This window comes from Zeus faber (assembly GCF_960531495.2).
Source record: "Zeus faber genome assembly, chromosome: 20".
Taxonomy (NCBI): domain Eukaryota; kingdom Metazoa; phylum Chordata; class Actinopteri; order Zeiformes; family Zeidae; genus Zeus; species Zeus faber.
The window spans coordinates 2,221,504-2,243,469 of record NC_137207.1 but is presented as its reverse complement, the minus strand read 5'-3'; the positions used below and the strand labels follow the sequence as shown (position 1 = coordinate 2,243,469).

Here is a 21,966-nt window from a genome sequence, read left to right as displayed (position 1 = left end):
GTGAACGTAACATGTAATTATTGTTATATGAAATAATTGTATTGTGTATGTGTGTTGTTACGTTCTTGATGCCAAAGAGAAGCAAAAAGTCTGAGACAAAAAAGATGGACTTGACAGAACATCTATTCTTAGAGGTTAGTCACATTCATGTTAGAGAAGACCAACAAATCCAGAAAACCTTGAAAAAAAGTGATGCAGGTTAATGCAGACAAAGTACCTTTAAATATAGTTGTTCATTCACCAAAATTTGGGGTATTAAGAGGCTCATTTCTTCAAGGTGATACGCAATTTGGAGACTCCAGAAATAAGCAGTGTGCCGCGATCAGTTTTACAGCAGTATTCAAAAGAAAAATCCAGAATGTTCTTATTTTTGTCCTTCTTGTTTTGGTTAAAAGATTACATATCAGGTGATCTTTACAAATATTGTTTTATTTAACTTTATTTAACTTTGTTTAAGTTGTAACAGGTTTTTTTGACCTTTTTTTTGACCTTTTTAAATACTGGGATATTTTGTTTTGTTGTTTTGTCCTATGTTTTGGCCTTTTCAATAAAAGACTTATCTGACCTGTCTTGTCATTATTCCTCCACAATTACTACTCCACTTTATTTTGCAAAGCACATTTGACTCAAATATGTTTAACTAGTCGATTTGAGATTGAAGAATTGGGAAATTTGTTATTGGTATGGATATAAAATGTTGTGTTTTACAGACCCTCGACAACCTGTAATACTTGTAATGTAAAAATGCTAGATCTTTTGTCTGGATGGTCACAGATTCTGTCACACTACGCAGGGTAAAGACGCCTATTCCGGGCAGACACTGAAAATTTGTCGGCCACAACAAATTTGGGTCAAAATCAGGCTGAATTTTTGTAGTCCAATCGCGGCATTGCTGAAACTTGGAAATCTATAATGAAAACTGGACCCCATGTATTGCTGCCTGCAGCTGTCCATGTATTTACTGTCAAAACAAAATATTTACTCTCACATGCATGATTATAGTATCAAGTTTGAAACATAAGTTCACACACAGGGGATCAAACCTGGGTCTACTGTGGGGGAGGGGGAGATCTTCCTCACTACAGTATATGCACCACATATGAGTCTGTATGTTCATACATAAAAATACTCAGTCGGTTTTTGATTTCTGTTTTTTATTATGAAAAAACAGACTGCCAGAGTTCAAGCTCACCCCAGCCCCGGTTTTCAACATTCACTACCAAATTGTTGTCCCGAAGCCCCGTCCTGCTGCTGCACAGAGCTGAGCTGTCCCGTGTTTATTACACGTGTTGTGTGTCCAAATTCCAACAAATTTGACACCACACATCCTTGGGTTAGGGTTAGGGTTAGGGTTAGGGTTTAGGGTTAGGGTTAGGGTTAGGGTTAGTTTGTTTGCTGTTCATTGGAAGTTTATTAATATTACACGTGTCGTGTGTCCAAATTGGACCAAATTCAACTCGATGCTGCACGTCCTTGGGTCTCCAGCCATACACCTGCCAAGTGTGAAGTGTGTAGATTGGAGGAACGGTTGTCGAGATAATCAAAGGACATCATAATCGAAGGCCATACATAGATACAGAGAGACAGACAGGTAGACAGAGATTCCTGTCATAATAGTAATATAATAGTTTAATTACACGTGTTGCATGTCCCAATTGCACCAAATTTGACGCTGCACCTTCTTGGTTTCCCAGCAATACACCCGCTAAGTGTGAAGTAGAGCAGATGACGGGTTGCTGACATAATCAAAGGACATACAGACAGACAGAGATTCCTTCCTTTACAGTGAGATATCATTAGATAAGATAAGCCATTATGCAATATACACATAGCAAACTGCTGTGTTACCACCAATAATGTTACTCACTCTGCATGCAAACCTGATTATACCATCAGACGTTGGCTAGCCCTGACTGAGTGTGGCAGACGAGGGGGTGCGGTTAAGCCGGGGTCTGCAGGTTACGGGCACACGGCAGCTTATCACCGGGAGAAGGCGCGAGGTCCCCCTTCCCATGCTGTCCCCTATTTGTCCCCCGTTTACTCCCAGGGCGGCACCACAGCAGGCCCGCAGACAGCTAGTCAAACGCCTGGGCTGGGGTGCTGGCACTGTGGACGACGCGATCACATCTGGCAGGACTGCCCCCCGATGGAGATCAGAAATGTGGTTCAGGTCGCTTGTCGCCACTAGACCCCTCCAGCAGTCAGGAAGGGACCTACAATGTACCGGTAAGAGTACAAGGTGGTAGATATCAGGCTTTGCTGGACTCTGGCTGTTCTCAGAAGATGGTCCAGCAACGCCTGGTTTGAGGCGTCACAGGTTGAGATTCGGTGTGTGCATGGGAATACTCAGACATATCCTGTGGTGTGGCTTGAAATTCTTTACAAGGGGAAAAAGCATTAGGTGAAGGCTGCGGTTAGTTCCTGCCTGTCGCTTTAATGAAGGAGAGTGGGGGAGTGCACTCACAGTCTGTAGGGAAATGTAAGGGTTGCGTGGCGTGCGCATGGGGGCTGTTAATGGTTGCTGCGGGGTCAGGAGCGTAGGAGTTCCACATTCCGAGGTTGACCGCAGTGCCCACGGGGAATGTTTTGTGTTGGTCCTAGTAGATTATGCAACAAGGTATCTCGAGGCAGTGCCATTACGGCCAAAAGTGTGACACAGGCGTTGTTTCAGCTCATCTCCTGAGGAAATCCTGACTTGACCAGGGCACTTCCATGTACACTTTGGGAACGGTTGGGCATCCGCTCAATTCAGACCAGCGTTTACCGGCCACAGACCGATGGTCTGGTAGAGCAGTTCAATAAGACGCTGAAGAACATGGTTCGTAAGTTCATTCACCACGATAGCCGTGATTGGGAAAAGTGTTGTTTGCGGTGCGAGAGGTTCCCCAGGGCTCCACGGATTTTCTCCTCTTGAACTCCTCTTTGGCAGGAGACCCTGAGGGGTGCTAAACCTTATTGAAGAAAACTGGGGGGGACGGCCTAGGACTAGTAAGAACGAGGTTCATTATGTTATGGAAACAAAACTACACGTGCTGGGGTGCTTGACACGGAAGAATTTGCTCTGGGCCCAGGAACATAATTGCACTGGGAGCCATGGATGATCGGAAGAGGGAGGGCCGGAGGAGCAGGCGGAATCTGCAGGCCGCCAAGATGGTCCGGAGGTGGTCCGCGATGTCCCGGAGGGCCTGGTCATGTTGACCAAGCAACACTCCTTGGTTCTGGAGTGCGCGGCGGAGCCCATCTGTGTCGGCTGGGTCCATGTTTTTTGGCCATACTGTACTGTTACGACCGGAGCTAGGAGGGACCCAAACGCACGACACAGAGAGACAGGAGGCAGACGAAGAATGTTTATTAGACCACACGGTGGAACCAGGCTGGATGGAGAGGGACGGACAGACTTGGTCGACGAGAGGAGACAAGCGGGTTAACCAGGCTGGATGGAGAGGGACGACAGACTTGGTTGACGAGAGGAGACAACCAGGTTAGGGGAAGACGAAACAAGGAGACATAAACTAGGAACTTGGAACAAGCGCTAGGACTAGGAGCTAGGAGCTAGGAGCTAGGAGCTAGGAACCAGGAACTAGGAACTAGGCCAGTAGCAGTACAACTTGGGTAAGCTAGTTGACGGTCTAGCTATGAGTGACTGGGAAGCTAGAGAATAAATACTGTGTGGGTGATGAAGGTAATTGATCCCAGGTGTGTGAAATTGGCCTAAGGGAGGAGCCGCAGATGGGTCCAGAGCGGCTCTAGTGGTGCTGGGAGGCCGTGGGCCTAACACACACACGTAGGTAGAGCCAAACAACACAAGCATCCTCTGTGCCATCTTCCAAATGTTTGGAAATGTGGCTTGGCTTAGTGAAGCATAAAACTCATCCAGTTTAAGAGAGTTGAACTCGTCCTTTAAGACATAGTCACATGGAAGATCGATCAGTTCCAATTGCAAGCCCTGCGGCACTGTTTCAGAGTCTTGTGACAAGGGAAATGATACCAGCTGAAGCTTTTTTCAAAATCAGAGAACCGACATCAGAATTCTCTGTGCAGGTCGTCCAGTGATTTTCTGTATTTCTTCATATGTCGAGGGGCCTCTTTCAGCGTCGCTAGTGTGGGGAAATGAGCGAATGATTTGTTTGAAATTTGTCTTGAGAACAAAGTCAACTTGGCTTTGAAGGCTCTCATGTTTGTGTATATTTTGTGCACAAATTGATCTTTCCCTTGTAGCTTCACGTTCAGCTCATTCATGTGTGTCAATATGTCCACAGCAAAAGCAAAATCACAAAGCCAAAGCCAATCAAAGCTCAGGAAAATCGTCGGCTTTCCCGATTAACTCCAAGCAAGAGCTGGTGATCAGCATCGGTTTCCTCAAGGAAATTAATAAATTGACGATGCTGAAATCCCCTCACTCATATACAGTTAACGAGTTTTACGACTGGATTCACTACATGATCAAGCTGCAAAACAGACTTACACAGGGCTTCCTGATGGATTATGCAGTGTAGGAAAATTACATCCAGGCCAGGGTTTTCCTCTTTCACCTTATTCTGGATTCTTTTCAGCAGCCCAACGTTTTTTCACCAAGTTTGGTGATCCACCCATGGTGACATTGGTTTACAAGTTTACAACAAGGTAGCTTCAGCCTCCCGATGACACCAGAGACACGTGTTTTCCCCTTGGGGGATTTCATGCTCATTCCTCCGTTATCTCAAAATTTTTAATAATCCCTCTGATAAAAATTAAGAGCTGAGCGGTGTATTTTATGTCAAGAGAAAGGCTTTGCAAATTTTAATGCCTGCAAATAACTTGCCTTGGTACTTGACTCTTGAATAGTAGTTTGTCGGTGAATTTTGTTTTGCTGAGTCTGTAAATTGGCTACCAACCTCTGGGTAGTAGCTGTCCGTTCTTGCGTTGACTGCTTGCTAGCGTAGATAGCATGCTTGGTGGAAAACTGGCGGCTGATATTGTATTCGTTGAAAACCGCAACGGTTTCTTGACAAATAAGACATACAGCCATTGATCGGACTTTGGTGAAAAAATATTTAGTTGTCCACTCCTCATTAAACACACGGCACTCACTGTCGACCCTTTTTTCTTTGGTCCATTCATTTTTACAGAAGGGCTCAAAGCCTTTGCCCTTTGCCCTTCTACTTCACCTTTACCGCAAAGGTGAAGTAGAGAGGATAGACCAGACTCCAACAAAGATCAATTGTGTCTGGAATGCGCCATCTAGTGGGATTAACTGAAACGCTGGGCATTGCAGGAAAAAGGCAAAATGAATGTGGCCTTAACAACAATTTGGTACTAATAATATTAGTACCAAATTATAGCAAAGACCACATTCACTTTCCTGTTTGGGCCTGCCTCTTTTCATTTTCTTTTCACCCCTGGTTGCATTTGCAGGTAAACTTGAGAATCTTGTGCATTACTACCTGTTCATAATCTGCATCACCAACTTCAACAGACTTCATCACGTCATCAACTTCTTCTGTTGTAACAACAAGGGGCGTATTGTCCGTCTCCTCCGATGGTTCTTGAAAATATTCAGTTTCATCACATTCAGTTTGAAATCCACTGTTTGAAATGTTCTCCAAGTCTGGGACAACGCTGCTATCAGATTCAGCATCACTGTCGGAGAACTGACTATCATCGTGGAAAATGAAGGCCGGTATGCGCTGCTTAAACTGACTTGGATCTATTGTACTGATCAGATATGATACTGGTTCGCGATATGATTTAGAGCTTCTGCCATAATGTAAGCCATAACAACACGGAGATAAAAGTTTTCACAGACAAGTGAACCTGAAGGCTCCTCGTCCTGCACTTTAACTATTTGTTTATGGAAGTGACGTCAGCCTTTCTTCTTTGTTGGTGTACGCTATCTATACAACAAGTGTCTAGGTGTGTGTAAAACTAATAAGATTTAAATAAACTCTATCAAAAGGGTTTCACATTGTGACTTCACATCACATGGACTATGGAGGATTGATTTTCACCTGGACGGTCGCTTTAAAGGGAAGGATCAATCGTCGTTTGAGCTGTTCAGCGTCTCGGTAAATAGATTGTATTTCCCCATATAATCTAATGGGAATATTTAACCCGAAGGTTTAACATTTTTCTACTATTTATAAATCAAACTCGGCTTTGAAAATACACAGATAAAAAAAAAAAACACAAAGGAACACAAAACTGGAAAAATCAAATTTTCCTTTTCGAAAGGTATTTTCAACTTATTTGGCGGTTTGTGGCGATTTTAGAAATGCGCAACATTGTCTCACAATTACTCCGTCAGTTGAACTGGACAGTTAATCAACTTAAAAAAATGTGTAAATAGATGGCCCACTTCCCAACAAACAGAGAGGAAATAGCTCTGAACTCAGAAGAGGCCAGCTGGAGTTTGCATGAAAAGCATTCTGTTTTAACATCCAGCATTGCTGAGGCCACTGTACTCAATTGGCCTCATCCACAAAATCATGCATTCAAAAAATTAATCAGGATTCAATCAATATAAACAGTTAACTTGAATTTGTTCCTTCATTGCGAACACAAAATTGACTCGGACCAGTAACACACAAATCATGAAGGCCTCAGTGCTCAAGAAATTGACTTTAGATAAATGTAATTGGCATATACATACATATATATATATATATATATATATATATATATATATATATATATATATACACACTATATATATATATATATATATATATATATACATATAAATACCCACCAGCCCCGTTATTAGGTACGCCCGTTTAATTGCCTGTTAACACAAATAGCTAATCAGCCAATCACATGGCAGCAACTCATTGCATTGAGGCAGGTAGACATGGTGAGGATGACTTGCTGAAGTTCAAACCGAGCATCAGAATGTGGAAGAAAGGGGATTTAAGTGACTTTGAACGTGGCATAGTTGTTGGTGCCGAACGGGCTGGTCTAAGTATTTCAGAAACTGCTGACCTACTGAGATTTTCACGCACAACCATCTCTAGGGTTTATAGAGAATGGTCCAAAAAAGAGAAAATATCCATTGAGCGGCAGTCGTGTAGACGAAAATGCCTTGTTGATGTCAGAGGAGAATGGAAACAGATGGGCTACAGCAGCAGAAGACCACATCGGGTGCCACTCCTGTCAGCTAAGAACAGGAAACTGAGGCTACAATTGGCACAGGCTCACCAAAAATGGATAATAGGAGATTGGAAAAACGTTGCCTGGTCTGATGAGTCTCGATTTCAGCTGCAACATTCAGATGGTAGGGTCAGAATTTGGTGTAAACAATATTAAAGCATGGATCCATCCTGCTTTGTATTAAGGGTTCAGGCTGGTGGTGGTGGTGTAATGGTGTGGGGGATATTTTCTTGGCACACTTTGGGCCCCTTAGTATCAATTGAGCATCGTTTAAATGCCACAGCATACCTGAGAATTGTTGCTGACCATGTGCATCCCTTTATGACCACAGTGTACCCATCTTCTGATGGCTACTTCCAGTAGGATAATGCACCATGTCACAAAGCTCAAATCATCTCAAACTGGTTTCACAGGACAAAGAGTTCACTGTACTCCAATGGCCTCCACAGTCACCAGATCTCAATCCAATAGAGCACCTTTGGGATGTGGTGGAACGGGGGATTCGCATCATGGATGTGCAGCTGACAAATCTGCAGCAACTGCATGATGCTATCATGTCAATATGGTTTAAAATCTCTGAGGAATGTTTCCAACACGTTGTTGAATCTATGCCATGAAGAATTAAGGCAGTTCTGAAGGCAAAAGGGGTCCAACCCGTTACAAGCAATGTGTACCTAATAAAGTGGCCAGTGAGTGTGTGAATATATATATATATATATATATATATATATATATATATATATATATGTACAAACACTATATATATATATATAACATTGGTAATATATATACTACCAGTGTTAATCTGACCCTAATAATTTTCATTGTGAGCACCAAAGCACCAGACAGTGTCAAAGGACCATCCAGCCTCCATCCAATTTAGAAATCAACTTTTATATCCATCCAATGTATTTTTTATTTCAGCCAAAGTGCGAACCTCAGAGGACACAGCATCCACAGGTTCTGTTAATGCAGCACAACTCCCGAGGCAAATTGTGCCATGCATCAGTCACTTCAGAGGAAACGCTACGTAAAAGGAGACATTTTCTGTGTTAAATCTCTGAAACAATAACTTCTATTTCAGTAAAATATATATATTTTAATCATGGTTAACTTTTTCAGTGCACTATATGAGTACTGTATATACAGTAGAAAAATCGGGGTGTGGCTGATGCCAATAGAAGGGCGCCTTGTCAATTTTATTCACAAGTCTCATATCCAGCGGTGACAAACTAAGAACTATAAATTCACTACAATTGAGACAATGTTCACACTTCTGTTAACACAAGTATGAACTTGTCCAATGTTAATAACATACTGTATCAACTGACAGTTGATTACTCAGACTCGCAAAATCTCACACATTTAGCCTGGGCTACAGCACAATTAAATGGTTGATTAGAGATGGTAAAATCAAGGTACATGGTTAATGATGAAAAAGTTTTGGTGTGGGTTTGGCGTGGTTAGGGTCAGGGTACGCCTGTGGAAGGACAGCTGCCATTTTTTAGAATTGAAAATATACTATATAATTTTGTTTTCAACATTGTAATCACCACTGAAATGGTTTTTGAGATATTGCTTTCGATTTACATATTAAAAATGTATTACTGCCATTTTTTTATGAATACAGTACAATGTAGGGATGTAACGGTATGTAATTTCATAGTATGGTACAGTATCTACCAAAATGGCGTGGCATACAGTATTTCACAGTATCAATGCTAAGTCAAAAATAGAAAATTAAAGCCAGAACGTTTTAAGCACTTATGTAAAAATGTTTTGAAAATTGTCTGCAGGCCTATGTGTACACTTTACATTTTTTGAGTGCGTGCATGTAATGTTTTGAGCATGTGTGACCATTGCAAATTATGTCATTAACAGCAGCCCAGTTTCCCACACCATCAGAAAGCAGGAAAAGCATAAAGGCAAATCACAGTCAACATAGATGGGGAAAGAGATTAGGATAGGACAGTAAAAGATGGGTAACAGAATAAGCCAGCAAAAAGTGAACATCATAGTTGTAGCCATTGTTGAAGTCTCTCTTTAATGCAGCTGTCAAGCAGGTAGCCATTCTGTATTCGCCCAATGGAAACAACTGTTGTTGCTGTTGTCAATTTTGTAGTGGGAACAAATTGGTACATTTTACACAAACCACTTAATTGTGTGTTTTGTTTTTCCAAGAATCAATAACCAGACTATTTATTACAACTTTCAACAGTGGAAAGAAGCCCAAAATGTTTGTTTCCACTACTAGCGGCATAAACAGGCAAGGTTGCATTGGATGTTGGTATATGAAGGGAGGCTTGCCTGCATGGGGTCGTCGTCTACCTATCCCGATGGTCATCTCCTCAGACTCCAGGGGCAGGAAGGATGGCCCATCATTCTTCTCTTTGGTTGGCTTACAATCAGGGGGCAGGGCCAAGGTTACATGTGGGCCTGGTCCAACTCCCTACACAGGACAGAGAGAGAGAGAGAGAGAGAGAGCACATAATGGAGATTAGGTGAAGAGCTAATGTTCGTGATATCCCCTTTGGTGAAAGCGTTGGTTTTGCCATGTAGACATTTTAGTTACCCTTAAACAAATGGAGTTGGGAAAATTGAAGTTAAACATTCAGTTGAAGATTAGAGGAGCATTTAGGAATAGCAATTTTTAGTGGTTACCAAACTTTACATCAAAACGACACTTCAACAACGAGTGGAAATTATTCTTCACAAATGCCCCCATTACTAAATCTAATGTATTTAGTTTCTTATAAACAAAACACCCTCACTATATCTCTGTCACTTATTTTGCCCACTGTAAACACTGGTTTGGATATAACAAACAAAGGTGAAATAACTTAAAAATCACTTGGGTGTTTGTGCTTCCTTGGTTATTATTGAGCTGAGGTCTGAGGGCAGAACATTGGTCGAAGCTGGCATTAAAAAAATCAACACAATAAATGGGTGCAAAGACATAAGGAATGTGCTTTAAATGAATAATCAAAGACTGTGTGTGAACCTACAGCACTACTTCAGTAGCAGACAGCTAGCACCCTCAAAATGGATCGGTCATTGTGTGTGTGTGCTTGTGTCACTTTTAGACATTTTCACATTTCCAGACATTTTTTACATAGCGCTTGCCAATTCCGTATGCTTGTGTAAAGTCATCGTTTGAGTCCTTTAGTCAATCTGTTTTTCCCAACCGGGTTAGCATTTTACATACAAGTTGTTAATGTTGTTTTTGTTCTAAATGCTGCAAGCATGTATGCAAGTGATTCGGGGTTGACATGCTTTGAGGACTCGCGCCACCACACCCCGCAATTTTAACTGCATTTACCAACAGGACACATTAGCACTGGTGTTTCTGGGGTGCTAGTGGTTTGGTGTGGGGATGTGGTTGGATGGGGGGTGACGTGGTGGGCCCCCAGCCGGTTGGGTTAGGGTCCTGGCAGCTTGCCCCTGGTTCCGAGTCGTTCCTGGCCTACTACGACTGCTGATGTCGGGGTGTCCTGCACTGTGCGCACTTGGCTATGTGAGTTGGCACGCAGGGCTTGTAGTTGGATGGGGCCTCTAGCAACTTGCTGTATAGAGAGCCTTGCCTTTGGGTGTTGGTGGGCATGGGAGCCCCACTGGCTCGCCTGCGGTTCTGGCGGGGTGTCGGTCTGTCGGCATGGGACCTGGCTCCGGGCCCATGGTCCATGCCTGGCGCCCGCGGCCTGGGTTCTGTGCTTGTGGGTGCATCTTGTGCCTGCACGTGGGTATGCGGTTCAGGGGTGCAGGGTCTCCTCGCTCTCTCTGGGACTGGTTTTTGCTCCTCAGGGCCATGCATGGGTGTTGCTCCGCGGCCTCCCAGCTTCTCTGGGGGCTGGGGGGTCTTCTAGGGCTCCAGGGAACGGTGCTCTCCTGCGGTCGTGGAGTGTCAATATGGTTGCGGGACGCTGGTGGCTGCGATGCCTGTTCCACTGCTTGGAGGCGCTACTATATGATTCCGACCTCAAGCACCAAAACTAATTGGGACAGGTCCTGTGCACTCACCGGAGAACACATCACTCACACATACAGGCAGATTCATCACAGCCACACATGCACCACCAGCACATGCTTTGAACGCACCTTCGAACACCCTCCTGATTACATCCTTCTCCTTTTCTCTCTCATTTACTACCATAGCTATCACAGGAAGAGGCCACATGCTGAATTGCTGTCACAATGTTCCTGGACTTAATTTTGTTTTGTTGATACATGTTGTCTGATGTTTCTTTGGATGTGTATTTCCAGGTTGTTGTTTGTTTCTATGATTATTTGTCTCACACCTGGTGATTCTCCCTATCTAAGAGAAGTAATGATGATTAGTTGTTGATAAACCCAAACATGGTCAGATCATCCTCCGAAGACGGGGATTAGTAGCAGTCTTGTGAAACATCTTGTAGCATCTTGTCATCCCACAAGACAGTTATTGCAAGCAGTTCTTGATGTTCAAAAATTAATAAGGAGTGGCATTGCAGGTTGAGAAGTTGAACTTCACTTGCAGATTAACTCTGTCCTTGATGCAATGGCAAACAGATACTCTATGTTGTATGCCCAGCATGCTGACAGCACGGTTTGAAAAAAAAAAAAAAAGTGAATCATTAAAGTCATCAAACTGTCACAATGTGTATAACAGACAGAATTATGACAAATTAGGATAAAAACATTGTCCCTCAACATCCTGCGTGCGTACGAGGACAGTGTGAGACGTACATCCATATTTTTTCTATAAATGTTGGTTTCCTTTATTTATAACTTACGTTAAGTTATAACACAACCTTGCTGAGGGCTTCACATGGCTTTAATGGGGGGGGGGGGGGACGTGTAGGGAATGAAAAGGCTAATTCAAGTCATTAGCCAAGTTGAGGTAAATAATTGCCCCATTGATTGATCCATTCCTCTGCTCCCCTCCACTCCAGAACTTTGACCATTCACTTCAGCTCTCCCTTGAGTTTAAGTACCCAAGCCCTGCGGGCTGGAACCCTATTGTGATTGTTCAGAATTGTTATTATTCTCCTTGGCATTTTTGGCCTTAAAGTGTCTGGCCCACGACATCCACTGGACTCACAGACATGGTTGAGGTCTTTGTTAGAACCAGGACGTCTCAGACATCTCGTGGTTTAAGTTTGATCAATATCGATCCACATTTGATACAGGAATTAGTGAAAAACCAATGAAAATTTACCGGTCCGTGCATTGCCGAAAGACCAAGGTTCTAAAACTTCAAACATTTGTTGAGTAGGATGCTTTGTGACATTGTAACAATATATCTAGATCTATGTAATCAGTTAAACATATATGAACAAACATAATGAAGTACACAACCTCATATGTCCTCAGTCACATATTTCTTATTTTCCCATGGTTTTCCAAACCGTATAAGTGGGAGAACAGTCTTTTCGGCCTCCCCCCGTCGATGCAAGAGCAAGAACAGCACCTCATTGTCCTTAGTGTGTTGAGACTACCTTATCTGGAATACCTATAAATCTGTGACACCAATCTGACCACATACTGTATTCTCTGACTCCCTGAAAATAAACATTTTGACTCAGAGAGCTGCACGAGAGCACATCTCTGACCTGATCCTTGTACAAGTAAAAACCAGAGTCTGTCTGCCTCTTTATTTAAAACCATCAACTGAGAAACTGAAGATTAAAGCGACCCTTTAATTTCTGTAACAACATCATCATCCAATTTGTTATACACTATATGTGCAGGTTGTGGCCACTCGCATTGTGCAAGGTGTAGACTCCATTGCTCTGTAGTGGTTTCAAACTGTGCGTGCCTTGACAACCCGCAAGTCTTCCTGGGGTCCCAGAGAGCATTACATTAAGACACACAATAACAAAAACGGACTGGTAAGCAATTCTAAAACATGACCACCCTACATTGTATTACATTGTGTCATTTGTCCAAAGATTGTGATTGTAAAATTGTAATATATAATCTGACAATCAGTTGAAACTCTGAACGCTGAGACACAGTGCCGGTTTAAGGCTGAACAGAGATTCACAGAAACGTTTATTTTGTTTTCTTATGTTTCTACTTGTAGGAACATTTTAAACACAAACATAACTAAGAGAATTGGAGGGGAGTTTTGTTTCCTCAAGACTGTGCCATGCTCGCCAGTTTTACTCTGTGTTTTTATTTTAGATTTATATATTTCCTGTGTCCTACTTGTGTGAAACAAAACATTCTAACATAACTACATTTTAACATAATTCCATGACGGCCCCACACCGTCATGAAGTTTTAATGGATAGTGAAGATGCATAAGGGGACGGAGCCTGGAGTTAGTCAGAGAGGGTGATGGTGGCCCCCGAGTGCGTTTTTATTTTAGATTTATTTGTTTTCATCGCGACTTCAATGAATCAAAAAAAAAATCTGTCATGATCTCCGCCTTCTTCTACCTTCAGACCCTCTGAAGTTACCCTCTCGTTACCTGTCCCATTAGCCCAACTCTATTCACCTGCGCGCACAGCTGTTCCAGATCTGCAATCTAACCCCTATATATGCCTCTCTCACCATTGCCAGATTGTCTTTGATGCTTGTGAGGTGTCTGGAAGGTTTGAGGTGAATAGGTCACTGAGCTCCCAAAGCTGAGATATAGTGCGGTCATAATAGTAACGTATGTTACTGTAGATTTATTGCCTCGATGTCATACGAAGAACGAAAACAACAATAGGTCTATTCAGAGGTCCTATGGGAGAGAAATTGTTTATTCCTCCAGCTTGACCAGAGGAGGAAATGTTTAGATTTATGACAGGACTGAGGCTGAGCGGGCACCTATGGGTTGGAACCAGCGATGGTATGTTATCTCTGTACAGCTTTAAAAGCGACTGCAGAGCGTCACTTGGCAGAGATCCCATCCGGCTCGGGTCTCTCCCAGGACGTCCATGGCAAGTCTGGTTTGATGCTGATTTGTGTAATAAAACTCTTATTTTAATCGCGTCAGCGGTCACTCCTTCATTCTTCAACACATCACACCCATCAAGAAACTACAAAGTGGCGTCACGAATCAGGATCTGTTGGGCCTCATCTGCCGATGCTGCCTGCTCCAGCGAACTGCTGCTCTCAGGGTGAGTGACCTCTCACAAAATTGAGCTGTTATGTGGGCTGGAGTAGTTGTGTTTTTGGCAAAGAGACTGCACTGAGATTATGCGGAGATGAAGTTGATGTGTGAAGTGAGTTTCTGTCTAAATTGGGGTTAATTAAGACGTAAAAGACGTAAATAAGGGGAATAATAAATGAAGAAAAAGAGAATTAAGTTGAAATAGAGACGAGAGAAATGAAAAATGAAGTTAAAGGCTTAAAAGATGTGGAGAAAGTAGAAATAAAAAAGTAATTGTAGAATGGTAGAACTAGTAGCCAAAAGTTATTTAAATAACCATGCAATATTAATGAAGACAGGGCCTGTGTCTCGTTAAACAGTAAGACATGTGTACATTTAATGCTGCGTGAAAGTTGGCCGAATTAAAATATAATCTAGTCAAATCTAGGTAGGAAAAACAAAGAGGAAATAACCCTGGCCAGGGGAATTGACTCAAAATAAAATTATATGAATAAAGATTAAAAAGGTTAAAGTGAAAAGAGATGTTAAAAGTCTAAAGTGAGATAAAAGCCTAAAGTAAGATGAAAAAGATAAAGTGAAATAAAAAGAGTTACAAGTTAAAGGCTCAAAAGATGAAAAATAAAGTTTGCGAAGAAAAGTGGGTAAAAACAGGGCAGAACTAGTGAACATGCATGATAAGGGAATCTGATTTAAAAAGAATTTTGTTAAGTTTGGCCAAAGTGAAAATTTTGATGAAATTAGAAAAGTATAAAGCTAAGCGCTGTTGAAGTCTCCGGGGGATTAGATGTTCTGCTGGTCAGACATATCTTTTTCTGTGTTAGTGTGAAAGTGCCGCGGCTGCAAAGGTGTGAAGAGCTTTGTGTAATGTTTTGTGTATGTATAAGTGATATAGAATATATGTGTTATTAATAGGTATACATATGTGGTGAGCAGTTGAATAATACATAAAGAGAAACATTTCTGCCCCTTTAGGGATAAACATATGAGCCTGTTTACGGACTTTGTAAAGTTGATAAATATATATGAGCCTTTCTTGAAGGACTTTTGATAAATATATATATGAGCCTTTGTCTTTAATGACGTTTGATAAATATATATGAGCCTTTTGTGCATTTGATAAAGGATATGAACCTTTACAGGACTTTATATATTTGATAACAAAATGAGCCTTCTGAAGGACTAGAGCCACAGTCTGCCTACACATACATGTACACATCCAGAAAAGAAAAGAAAATCTCCTGCTCTGAATTGGAAGGAGGATTTGTTTGATTGGCGTGTGGGCTTTTTCTTTTTATGCTTGGGGTGTGTGTGGCGGTGATTCCTGTGAGTCCTGTCTGGTTAAAAGAGCAGATGGTCTTGTTGGGGTGAAGGGAGACTCTGGTTCTTGATGCAAGAAAAGAGGTTTTGTGTTTCGACTGCTGAGAGAAAACAGTTTTGATTTATGACTGCGCGTAACTGCATTGAGCTGGGCTGTCCCTACGGGAGCCAAAACAGGATGTTCACTCGCTGACGACCAGTCCATACTGGAAGTCTTTGCTTAACTTAAGAGGTGGAGCAAGGGGTGGTGCTTCACACAAGAGTGGAACTTAGCTAGCTCCTCCTGACAAGAGGGGCTGTGATTGAGCCCCCCCTCTCTACTCTTTTCTCTCAGTAGTAAGAAGAAATAATAAAAAGGATAAAATAAAGTTAAATAGATAAATAGAATAAAAATAATAAAATTAAATAAAAATAAATAGAATAAAAATAACTAATTAAAAGTGATATCAGATTGACTAATATACTCTTTGGACTTTAAATGCATTGCATGATTAAAAGTAACCATTGCTTTATTTCAAGTGTGCGCAAAATAAAAAAGCTGATAATGTATGTCACACTGAATTGTATTACAGTGTGTATAAGAATTTAGAGTGAGCCTAAGGCATTGAACTCTTCTGTTATTCTTTTTCTTTTTTCTTTCTTCCTCTCTTTTACTATGCTGAGTGAAAGCTGGGGAAAGACAGAGAAGATGGAATGAGTCTGAACTGAATCATCCATAGGGCAGATGACAAGACATCTGGCAGATCTTCACAGACACTGAGGCTTGCGGATGACAACGTTCTGGAATCCTGAATCCATCCAAATCAATTAAAGGCCAGTACGGTGTATCCACAAACTCTTTCAACAGACCTCACCTGCATTTACCTATATGCCTATAAATTTAGTTATAATAAATGTGTTTAGCTTGTTTTCACATATGGGTTTGAAGTAGTTCTTTTTCATACATTGCATTTGCAATTATTTAGTGAGAGACTTGGCAACGGACTGACCAATTAAGGCATTTGCCTAATTAATGGAGTATTATTGATTAATTGATTGATCACATATGGAAAAGCTGATTTGATTTAAATACTGTTGAGTTCTATTCTGTGAATATTGGTTTCATTATCTGGGTATGATTTATCTATGCTGTTTTGAGAATGAACACTGATATAATTTTGATAATTGAACATAAATGAGTGTGATCAGATGCATCAGATGGTGAACAAGTGAATTGGCTTACACAAGTGGGAAGTGATTGGTCTCCTTTGGGGTTGGCAAATTCAGCTGGTGTTGGTTGAGTGTGATTACACGGTGCTTTATAAACACATTTTTAAAATAATTCAATTCAATATACAATAAAATAAAAATAAAAGGGTCATTAGGATGTCAAAAATGGATACTAAAATTACAAAAGTAATCACTCCTATTGATGTAGTGCAAAAGAACAATCCCCTTATTAAAGACATTGCAAAAATATCAGGAAAATGGAGCAAGCATTGGCCAGACATTGAACAACCATGGCCAGTTGAAGGAACTCTTAACCCGGATGTGATTAAAATAATGCAGGTGCTTGTGTCCACATATAAAGTAAATCAAAAGAAAGGCAAGAAAGGAAAGAGACGCACGGAGAAAAGACAAACAGAGACTTGGCATTCTGCAACTGTTCGCAAAGGAGGGACAGATATGGTTCGAAGCTTCAAAGGAAAAAAGAGAACAAAGTAGACAAGAAATAAAGAAAAATGAAAAGGAAACAGAAAAATTGATGGAGAAGATTACCGCACCCTTCTCACATACAGCATCTTTACAGAAGCCCCCGCCTTATGAGAAGGAGGTGAAGTTCACTGATGTTCATCCCCAGCTCCCAGTGATTACACAGGAAGGCAACTATCTCTGCAAAGATGAAGATGAGCAAATAATAGAAATTGGCAAGGCTAAAACAACCATCAAGATGTATCCGAGCTCCAACAGTACCAAGAGAAGGAAGCGTCTGGGAAGCAGACGAGTCAGAAGTCTGGAAATAGGAGAAGAGATTGGGAGTGACTCTGACGAAGCTATTGGAGGATACGACCCAGCAGTCAGACGGATGTTGGCTAAAGCGGAGAAAAAAGGTGATCGACCAGTGAGGAAAATGTCACCAGGAACGGACGACACGGATGAAAGTGAACAGGGTGAAAGCGATGAAGAATCGGAGAAAGAAGGCTGGCTGCTAATGGTTTTCAACCGTTAGCAGCCAGCACTGTGGTAGGAGATGACAGACGCATGATTTTAAGAGAGATGTAGAGGAGTATAGACAGATGCCTCGAGGACATAAGTGACTCCACCTGTCCAGAAGTTCAACAAGTATTGGAAAAACAATTACACAAATTGCAAATAACAGAGAAGAAACTGCAGAAGAAAAAGCCTCAAAAGCCAGACACGTTGAGGTATGGGCTACGTCCAAGAAAAGGGAAGAGACCCAACAAAATGTGTCCAGTGATAATTCGAGGACAAAATTTAGAATACAAGCCTTGGCAGAATACAGATGTGTCTAACATACTTGAAAAGTTACCCACTCTTCAAGATGGAGCACATCCGTGGATCTCAAAGCTGTAAGAAGTTTTGGTGGGAACACAGCCTGCCATGGGAGATATTAAGAGACTTCTGGCTAGCCTCATTGGAGTCCCAGCTATGGAAGAGATCCTGCAGACGGCAGGCCTTAACAGATACGTGGCAACTGCAGTATATGACCCAGAATTGTTTGCTGCAAGCAGAGGTCGGATGTGGAGAGCATTGAAAGATGCTTTTCCAACAAACATACACCCGGACAACATCTTTATTGAGGCATTGGGCCCACAGGAAAATCCAAGAGCTTATGTGTCAAGAACTCATCAAGTGTGGAGAAATGTCACAGGAAATGATCCAGAACTGAATCAAATGGAGAAATCGATTCTCCGAGCTAAAATACAGAAGGGGCTGCCTCTACAAGTAAGGAGCAAATTGGCAGAAGTGGTTGGTCTTGGAAGCATGACCAAAAGTGTTTCTACGAACCACATAGCACATCAAGTGGAGCTATATCGGAAAAAGGAGCATGACCAGAAGGAACAGGACCAGGAGACTCTCAGAAAACTCAACCAAATAAAGTTGGTGGATAACAAGAAGAAGGAAAAGAAACAAGCTGTGGTTATGCAGAGCCAGTCACAATCAAATCAATTACCACCACAACCACAGCAAGAACAGATTCAGGTTCTACCACCTGTGGTCCCCACTGTCTCCTTTCCACAGCCAGTTTTTGACCAACCACAAACATGGAGAGGAAGAGGTCAAGTAAATTTAGGAAGAGGAAGAGGAGGAAATTTCCAACAGTCTCAAGGAGCGTGTCATAATTGTGGACAACAAGGTCATTTTGTACGTGACTGCTACAGGTTCAGAGGAGGCTTCAGAGGAGACTTCAGAGGACAACCACAGCCACCCAGGGGACCGGCGAACCCTTACAAGGGTCCGAAAGCTGGTTTCTAGGGGTGCCCAGAAGACTCGAAAGGGAGGTGTCAGCTGGTAGTATCAGGGCCGGAGCAAGATCCAAAAATAATGGTGAAAATAAATGATAAGCCATTGGAAGTAATGGCAGATTGCGGAGCAGCTTTTAACCTGTGTTCGGCCTGAAGATGATATACATCTCCCCATGTCTGACCAATTCGTACGGACAACCAGGTTTGAGGGTGTGAAACAGCTGATTCCTCTCACAAAACCAACTGAGCTCTGCTGTAGAAATCGGAAAATCACACTACCTATTTTGGTGTCAGAACATACACCCATTGCACTCTTGGGAAGAGATGCTATGTGCAAACTAAATTGTACAAAACGGTGTACACCGGACGGCTGTCTGGTGGATGTACCACCTGATGTCTACCACCAAATATTTAGCGCACCAGAGACCGAGACTTCTTCAGTATATTGGATTGGAAATCTTAGTCCGGAGCTATTAGAGCCAGCCAAGATGTGGGAGAAGTTAATTGTGGCAAATATGCCTGATGCTAAGCCCCCTGAGTACCCACATCACTGCACGTTGAAATATTTCAAGAAAGCTGACCAATTGGATCCAGAAGAATGGTTGAGTAGTCAATCGAAGCATGTTCAGCTGACCTCATGCTGCATAACTGTGGGACCACAAGGAGCAGCTATGAAGATAAACACCAATGAATATCTTGAGAAAGAGTATGACATTGTGAAAAGTGTGCCACATGTGACTTTAATGGTGGCTGAAGGATTTGAGCAGAAGCATATAGGAGAAATGATGGCAGAAGCTGAGGAAGCCATTTTTTCACCAATAAAGGAGAATCTTGCTATCTGGATAAGTGAAGAACAGAAGTTCATGAAAATCATGATTTCAGCTCAAGGACAAGGACAACCTCAAGTGATACAGATGACACATGAGTCAATGTTCAGCGCTAAATTGGACTCAGACAGCATGAGAGAGGAGATGCTGCAACAAATTCCAGAATGTTTGTGGTCACGACATAGTACGGACATCGGACTTGTGAAGTCAGCCCAACCGGTGAGAGTTGAACTGAGACCAGGAACCAAACCTCCTTGGAAGAACCAATATCCACTAAAGGAGGAGGCAATTAAAGGGATTGAACCACAAATTGAAGGACTGTTAAAAGCAGGTGTAGTGGAAATATGTTTAGATCCTCAGAGCAATACACCTATATTGCCTTTAAAGAAACCAGATGAGTCCTATCGCTTGGTACATGATTTAAGAGCGATAAATGAAGTGGTGCAAGGTTTTCCAGCAGATGTACCAGATCCACATACCTTGTTAGCCCAAATTCCTCCAAAGGCTACACACTTCACAGTGTTGGATTTGTGTGGAGCATTTTTCAGTGTTCCACTGAGCGAAGAAAGTCAAGGATTGTTTGGATTCACATTCAATAGACAAACCTTCAAGTACAAGAGGCTCCCTCAAGGATTCAAACATAGCCCGCACATTTTCAATAAAGTGTTGCAGGATGACTTGGCTGGGATTGATCAGATTTTGAAAAGTACTGTCATTCAGTATGTGGAGGACATCGTCATCTGTTCACCAGATAAGGAAACGTGCCATGAGGACTCAATCAAACTGTTACAGCTATTGGCAGACAAAGGTCACAAGGCCTCTCAGAAGAAGCTACAGTATTGTCAAGAAAATGTCATTTATTTGGGTCAAACAATAACCCATGGACACAGACGCATCTCTGAGAGTCATTTGGAAGCCATTGAACATTTCTTGGCATTGCGGGATATTCTTCAGCCTGGGAAGAAGATTATGCCTGCCTAACAGGGCCTTTGAGAGCCATGATAAAAGAGACTGGGAATGCTCAGCTCCATTGTAACCTCACCTGGACGCAGGAAGGTCTTATGGCATTTGAAACGATCAAACAGAGGCTACAAGAAGCTCCAGCACTAGCACTGCCGGACTACTCTAAGAGCGTTTTGCTGTATGTGGCTACGTCCACTGGAGGCAAATATGCATGTGCAGTTCTTTGTCAGCCAACAGGTACAGGGACAAGCCCTCAACCTGTGTCGTATTATTCTACTGCCTATTCAGAAGTAGAATCGGGCCTACCACGGTGCTACAGAATGGTGGGAGTTTATCTAATGTACGAGAAAGCATCATCAGTAACTATGGGTTACCCAGTGACAATTCTTACCCATCATAGTCTCAGAAATCTTTTGAACTTTGGGAAATGTACAGTGGGGCAAAAAAGTATTTAGTCAGCCACCAATTGTGCAAGTTCTCCCACTTAAAAAGATGAGAGAGGCCTGTTATTTTCATCATAGTATACCTCAACTATGAGAGACAAAATGAGAAAAAAAAATCCAGAAAATCACTGTCTGATTTTTAAAGAATTTATTTGCAAATTATGGTGGGAAATAAGTATTTGGTCAATAACAAAAGTTCATCTCAATACTTTGTTATATACCCTTTGTTTGCAATGACAGAGGTCAAACGTTTTCTGTAAGTCTTCACAAGGTTTTCACACACTGTTGCTGGTATTTTGGCCCATTCCTCCACGCAGATTTCCTCTAGAGCAGTGATGTTTTGGGGCTGTCGCTAGGCAACAGGGACTTTCAACTCCCTCCAAAGATTTTCTACGGGGTTGAGATTTAGAGACTGGCTAGGCCACTCCAGGACCTTGAAATGCTTCTTACGAAGCCACTCCTTCGTTGCCCGGGCGGTGTGTTTGGGATCATTGTCATGCTGAAAGACCCAGCCACGTTTCATCTTCGATACCTTGCTGATGGAAGGAGGTTTTCACTCAAAATCTCACGATACATGGCCCCATTCATTCTTTCCTTTACACGGATCAGTCGTCCTGGTCCCTTTGCAGAAAAACAGCCCCAAAGCATGATGTTTCCACCCCCATGCTTCACAGTAGGTATGGTGTTCTTTGGATGCAACTCAGCTTTCTTTCTCCTCCAAACACGAGAAGTTGAGTTTTTAC

At 42.1% G+C, this 21,966-nt stretch overlaps 1 protein-coding gene across 1 annotated transcript in view; it reads right to left on the bottom strand.

Annotated features, from left to right (window-relative positions):
• Nucleotides 1–21,966, bottom strand: part of slc39a11 (solute carrier family 39, member 11) — a 135,162-nt gene that overhangs the window by 63,560 nt on the left and 49,636 nt on the right. Inside the window, exon 2 of the mRNA XM_080021928.1 lies at nucleotides 9,454–9,574. Within this exon, the coding sequence (XP_079878054.1) occupies nucleotides 9,454–9,574 (121 nt within the window). The remainder of the gene's footprint in view (nucleotides 1–9,453; nucleotides 9,575–21,966) is intronic.